Source organism: Charadrius vociferus, unplaced genomic scaffold, assembly GCF_000708025.1.
Source record: "Charadrius vociferus isolate BGI_N301 unplaced genomic scaffold, ASM70802v2 scaffold54, whole genome shotgun sequence".
NCBI lineage: Eukaryota > Metazoa > Chordata > Aves > Charadriiformes > Charadriidae > Charadrius > Charadrius vociferus.
Window position 1 is genome coordinate 2,596,211 of NW_009648350.1, and position 6,255 is coordinate 2,602,465.

General features: G+C 51.4%; 3 protein-coding genes across 3 annotated transcripts in view; 1 reads left to right on the forward strand and 2 right to left on the reverse strand.

Moving 5' to 3' along the window:
• The window catches only part of LRWD1 (leucine-rich repeats and WD repeat domain containing 1), a 14,484-nt gene extending 11,782 nt beyond the window's left edge, over window positions 1-2,702 (forward strand). The window contains exons 13-15 of the mRNA XM_009885122.1: window positions 465-626; window positions 1,449-1,573; window positions 2,457-2,702. Coding sequence (XP_009883424.1) covers window positions 465-626; window positions 1,449-1,573; window positions 2,457-2,597 — 428 coding nt within the window. The 3' untranslated portion in view covers window positions 2,598-2,702. The remainder of the gene's footprint in view (window positions 1-464; window positions 627-1,448; window positions 1,574-2,456) is intronic.
• Window positions 2,703-3,238: 536 nt separating this feature from the next.
• Window positions 3,239-5,643, reverse strand: LOC104286586. The gene is made up of 4 exons (XM_009885198.1): window positions 5,528-5,643; window positions 4,271-5,110; window positions 3,972-4,146; window positions 3,239-3,274 (listed from the first exon to the last, which is right to left on the reverse strand). Exons 1-4 carry the CDS (start codon window positions 5,641-5,643, stop codon window positions 3,239-3,241), a joined length of 1,167 nt encoding a protein of 388 aa, XP_009883500.1.
• A 200-nt stretch (window positions 5,644-5,843) lies between these two features.
• LOC104286588 (ras GTPase-activating protein 4-like) overlaps window positions 5,844-6,255 on the reverse strand; it is a 6,219-nt gene continuing 5,807 nt past the window's right edge. The window contains exons 17-18 of the mRNA XM_009885199.1: window positions 6,091-6,149; window positions 5,844-5,965 (exon numbers count right to left, since the gene is read on the reverse strand). Of these exons, the coding sequence (XP_009883501.1) occupies window positions 5,844-5,965; window positions 6,091-6,149 (181 nt within the window). The remainder of the gene's footprint in view (window positions 5,966-6,090; window positions 6,150-6,255) is intronic.

The window sequence follows — 6,255 nt, forward strand, 5'->3', positions numbered from 1 at the left end:
CACTCAGCTTTCCCTAAAACGTGAGATAGAGGTGCAAACCCATGTCTGAGCAGGACTGGAAATCAGATGGACCCAACCCCGAGAGCACGCTTGGCTGAGCAGTGCCGAAGTGGACGGGAGGAGAGCTCCTTTCTGCTCAAGGGCTGGGGGCAGCAGTATTTTTTTTAAAGGGGAATTGAGAGTTCCCACATCTGGGAGAGTGCTTAAAGAATGGGCTGGGTCTTAGCGAATAGCTGATGCTTGTTCTGCAGTTCGTGAACATAGGCATGGGACTGAAAATCCTTCTGCAGCCTCCAATTATCCTGAAATAAGGTAAAGGAGGTGGAAACAGTTGCTGCTGCTATCGGGTCCCACTTCTTAAAAGTCACCTTCCGGATGGACCACCTTCACCAGAAGCCAGCCTTTGTTTTGAGGCGTTTCGCATCTCAGCAACTGACACAGCCTCTCCCCTCTTTCCTCCCTAGTTTCCAAGAGCTCTAAACCGGGTTGCATATACTTGTGGAGCTGGAGTCGATCTTTTGACACAAAGGGGAAGGGATGCCAGCGAACAATATCTGCAGTTATTCTAGCTGAGCTTGAGTGGTCCACGACAGACCTGTCCTACCTGACGCTCAGCACCTGCCCAGGTAAGCAGCACTCTTCCTGGGTGCGAGCAGTGAGGCTGTACCGGGCACCGTAGCAGAGACGGCCGCACGGGTCCAGAGTTACTTCGAACAGTTGTGCGGTTTGTGCCTCCCCCTTCCCCTGTCGGAGGAGCCCGGAGTTGGAGGCAGAGGCCGGGATTTCAGTCCCCAGCAGAGAGAGCGTGTCTGGTCTCCCGTCAGCAAGCAACAAGAGCCCTCAACTCCCTGCACTGCAGCTCCAGCAAAGCGCAGCAACACCCCAGCACCACCTGTATATAAATAATACGAGCAATACATAACTGCAGCTATACTATCTGCCATGCAGTGGGGGAACAGCTCAGGCTTACAGTGTTACGCCGACTGTACAGTGCTAACACGGTCTTCCTTGTGGAGGTCTTCAAAGCACACAGAGCTCTGGCTTGGCCCCGTACTTTTTCTAGACCCATTTTAATGCTTTTTGCAGCTGAAGAAGGGGGTAAGAATGCCACACAGGGGGCAGCTGGCTTTTAAGACTAACAAGGAATAAACAAACCCGATTTGATCACCACGTTCCAAAAACCACAAAGTCTGAAAAAGTCAAAAGAAACATCAAAACACTTATCATTAGCTTTTATATACTAGAATAAGATAGCCAATTTATCTTTAAATGAATTTACTTTTTTTTTCAGAGCAAGGTAGATTAATATATTTGTGCTAGAAATAGAATTTTGCTGAAATATGATACCCTCCCCTGGAATCCTACAGCACCGTCATGAGCTCTGGTTTAGACAGGAGTGGCCTCCCAGTTTCACACTAATTTCCCACCTTCTTCTTTTGGTCTTACAGCAAAAGACTACGTGTTCTGTGGTGACGAGAAGGGAAGTGTGTGGATGTACAACCTCTCAAACTACAGCACAGCATGGAGCTCTGCAAAGGGAAAACGCTCCGAGAGGAGGATCCCGCCCACACAGGTAGGTCACATTTACCCTTTGGGGCTGAGCTGGGCCTCCCTCCCTCCCTCCCTCCCTCCCCGGTGGAGCTGGCCCGAGTCACTGAGCAGATTTACACCAGAACATGCCAACGGTTTGCTCTACCTAACCCTCACAAGCAATTAAAAACAATCTTCAGAGCGTGACCAAGGCCATCTTTCAAATCTCACACAAACACAACTGTAACAGGAATTATGAGCTGTAAAGCAAGTCTGTTTGCTCCGGCGTTCTGCAGGTTGGCAGCTTCTCCTAGCAGAAGGGCTCCGGGTGGTTAACCTGGAGAGCCGGACTACACAAGTGTGCAGACACCGTTGCCCTGACGGGCTGAGGAGGGGGAAGCCGGAGCGGCTGTTCCCTGGCGGACCGGCATGCATGGAAGGGCTCACTGCTTCCGTATGCTCATGCCACCCTTTTTTTTTTTTTTTTTCCTTTTGGTATTTCCCTTGTGCCCAGATTGTCCTCTTTCGGGCAGTTACTCTTCCCTTGCGTGACGAAGGCACACACACTCAAAGGCTCCCACTCCACAGCACAGTCTTGAGCTATCACTGCATACAGCTATGACGTGACCTAACGTTCCATAAACTTTTTGTGAGCACATTGCCCAAGTCAACAGTCAGTTCCAGCTGCTTTCACCTTTTCCTTTCCGATCAAGTCCCTCTGCCTTAAACCCTGGTTCTTTCAGAGTACATAAAGCTGCACCACCTCCCTCAGAAAGGAGAATCTTTTTATTTAGCTTCCCCAGGCTGGCAAGGAAGCGGATGCCAAACCCCCATCATCAAACCAGGCCTTGCAGTCATTAATAACCTCCCACTTTCAGAGACAATACCGCCCTTGCTTTCCTACCCAAACTCTCTTCTCCTCATAGATTCTCAAGTGGCCAGAGCTTCGAGAGAATGGGGAGCAGCTGAGTGAAGTCCTAATAAACAATGTGGTATCAGACCCTACTTTTACTTACCTTGTTGTTCTAACTAGTGTGAACATAACAGCAATTTGGAAGAAGTCATAGTTCCTTGTAACAGAGTTTCATTCCCGTGCTTTGAAATAGTGCAGTATTAGTGACTGTTACCCATGTAACCATGAAGTTTTCTAGCCCAGCTATTATGTGCAAGAGAAAAAAACAAAACAAAAACAAAACAAACAACACGGTAAGAGTTTGTTAAACTCATCAAGTCATTGTAAACATCCGGTTTCTTTTACTGTAAGTTTTCACAATTTGTGCATTTGTTTTATAGAAATGACACTTAATAAAACAAAATACCAGTTCAGTTGACAGTGCCTAGACTTTTTGAAAAGGAAAAGCAGGAGGTTCATCTACCACTCTCACTCAGTGGTTTCTCATTCTGGAAGTTCACTCCCAATAAACTTGCCAACAGCCCAGTACAAATATTTGTCTTAAGGCTCCAATTAGCAAAGTAGAAATCATTTTAATGATATATCCATCAAATCAAACAAGGCATTTATCCTCTTGGCAAAGTGCCTGTCTGGTATAAAAATCCCTTCAAAACATAGCTGCTGCCGTCAAAAATTAAACATAAGTGGGAGAAGGGGGAAAATATTGGAGGTTTGAATGGAGGTTTAAATATAGTGTTCAATTAACAGACACATCGCTCTGCCTCAGAAGTACAGTCGGCTCTAAATGGGGTGATTTTACTCAATTCCTTCTTGTTTGTCTTTAATAGCAACCTGTAAAACACAAAGAAAAATACATAGTTTAAGACAAAAAGCGTTACTGAGCTGGAGGAACTTAGTTTAAACATTGTTCTGTGAAACACAAGAAGAACCACAAATCATTAGTGGAAGTCTCTACACCATCCAGAAAAACAATACTCAATATGAAAACGTATTAACAAAATTGGTGCACTGTTACCTTTTACCAGCACACCAGAGAACTCTACAGAGAGTATCCTATTCAGAGTACCCCCTGTTCAGGCTCAATAACCTTTTGGGCAGATCAAGTCTCAAAAATCAGGGGCTAAATAAATACAATTGCACAGATGAGCAGAAGCAATGAGGAGTGGTGAAAAAAACCTGAAACAAACGACCACTGGCCCAGAGTTTTGGCAGGAGAAGTTGAAAAAAAATAACAAAACAGACTTGGAAGAACAGAAAATTGTTTTCTACACTAGTAAGACTGTGAGAAAACCAATGCCAGCCATCTAGGGAATTACAGAGCACCCACTGAACCCTTGCTGGGCAGGTGAATAACCGGTAAGAGCGGCCAAGCTCCACCGTGCCTTGACAGCAGCTGAGTAACACCACCTGGCTTTGATGAATTTATGGACCTAAAATAGCAGTTCTAGGTCACACCACCCTCCCCTTTGTTTAACTTTTAATTGCAAGAAGCTCAAATGCTTTGAAAAGAAAAGAGAAACAAACTCACCCTGAACCTCTCCTCCAGGAGGGAGAGCTCACTGATCAGATCCGTGATGGCGTTGGTGAAAGCTTCCTGGGGGCTGTAATCAGGAGTGGTTTGGACGCGGATGATAATTTTGTGTTCCAGCGGGTGCGGGACCTTGTACCCTGCAAATAACACCTGGGGGTCTTTCAGTAACTGCCTGGAATGGAAAAAGCAGCAGTGACCAACCACGCAACACAAACAAACACTTTTTCTATTAAAAAAATAATTAGAGCGCCGCATTTCTGGCGACCTGAATGTGTTGGTGGACGCTATTCCCTCACTTTTCAAAGCAGAATTGCTTTCCCCCCACCAGCAACCAGGCCGACAACGACGTCACCTGTGCCACCACCAGTGGTGCCACCACCAGTACTTCCACCAGTGCCACCATCACGAGCACCAGCAGTGCTGCCACCAGCAGTGCTTTCCCCAGGCCACCAGCAACGACCAACCAGGCCGACAACGACGTCACCTGTGCCACCACCAGTGGTGCCACCACCAGTACTTCCACCAGTGCCACCATCACGAGCACCAGCAGTGCTGCCACCAGCAGTGCTTTCCCCAGGCCACCAGCAACGACCAACCAGGCCGACAACGACGTCACCTGTGCCACCACCAGTGGTGCCACCACCAGTACTTCCACCAGTGCCACCATCACGAGCACCAGCAGTGCTGCCACCAGCAGTGCTTTCCCCAGGCCACCAGCAACGACCAACCAGGCCGACAACGACGTCACCTGTGCCACCACCAGTGGTGCCACCACCAGTACTTCCACCAGTGCCACCATCACGAGCACCAGCAGTGCTGCCACCAGCAGTGCTTTCCCCAGGCCACCAGCAACGACCAACCAGGCCGACAACGACGTCACCTGTGCCACCACCAGTGGTGCCACCACCAGTACTTCCACCAGTGCCACCATCACGAGCACCAGCAGTGCTGCCACCAGCAGTGCTTTCCCCAGGCCACCAGCAACGACCAACCAGGCCGACAACGACGTCACCTGTGCCACCACCAGTGGTGCCACCACCAGTACTTCCACCAGTGCCACCATCACGAGCACCAGCAGTGCTGCCACCAGCAGCGCTTTCCCCAGGCCACCAGCAAAACCAACAATGACGCCACCGCTGCGGCCACCAGCAGGGCCATGAGTGACATCACCAGTGCCAGCACGAGCAGTGATGGGACCGGCAGCGGTGGCACCAGTTCCACCATGTGTGCCACCATTGGTGGGATCAGGAGTAAAACCATCGGTAGTTCCACCACTGGTGCCCTATTGGTGCCACCAGAAAGGACATCAGCAGGGCCACCAGTGATGTCATCAGCGATGCCATGAGGAGCACCAACACCAGTGACACCATCAGCAATGCCCCAGCAGAACCACCAGTGATGCCACCACTGCAGCCACCAGACATGGCACCAGGAGGGTGCTACCAGTGCACCAGTGCCACCATCAGTGGCACCACCAGTGGAGCCACCAGCAGTACTTCCGCTGGTGCCACCATCATTAGTGCCACCAGTAGAGCTAGCAGCAGTGCTTCCACCAGGCCACCAGCAGAAACACCACTGATGCCACCACCGCCACCAGTAGGGCCACCAGAAGTGACACCAGGACGGCCATCCACAATATCACCAATGCCACCACGAGCAGTGCCACCATGAGTAGCACCACCAGTGCCACCAGCAGAGCTTTGGCCAGTCCCCCACCCTGTGCTGCACCGCCCCCCAGCACCACCAGTGCCCACCCCCATGGCCAACAGCGTCCCCGCCAGAGACAAGAGGACACGGCTGCAGGATACAAAGTGCCTTTATTGCCATGGTGGTGGCGGTCCCCGAGGTGTGGGGACCCTGGAGGTCCCCTCACGCCTGCAGCTGCAGCAAGGTGGGCGCCGGGGGGGCCGGGGGCTGCGCCAGGCGGTGGCAGCCCTCCAGTTCCCCCAGCACCCCGAAGAGCCGGCTCAGCCCCTCGGGCAGGGGGGCACCTGTGGGAGGGGGTGTGTGGGGAGCAGCAGTGAGACCCTCAACACCCCCCACAGCCACCACGGCCCGTCCCCAACCCCAGGGACATGTCCCAACCAGACCATCCTCAAAATCCCCCCACACCTACCTTCACCCCGGGGGCCGTTTTGGGCGTTCTCTGGTTCCAGCAGTTCCCAGTACTTTTCCCTGTGGAGAGGGACGGGAAATATGGATCCTTTGTAGGGGGTGCAGCGGGTCCCCCCCCGGGGCAGGGGGCTCACCTGCGGGTCCCTTGGCGACCCTGGGGATGGTG

Bases quoted from the DNA above. Each gene is read 5' to 3' on its own strand.
- LOC104286586 (XM_009885198.1), bottom strand. From the start codon at position 5,643: ATGGTGGCACTGCTCGTGGTGGCATTGGTGATATTGTGGATGGCCGTC. The intron at 5,111-5,527 runs GTGGAAGCACTG...TGGTGGCCGCAG, and splicing joins GTGTTTCTGCTGGTGGCCTG to CGGTGGCGTCATTGTTGGTT. The intron at 4,147-4,270 runs GTGAGGGAATAG...TTTCCATTCCAG, and splicing joins AAGCAATTCTGCTTTGAAAA to GCAGTTACTGAAAGACCCCC.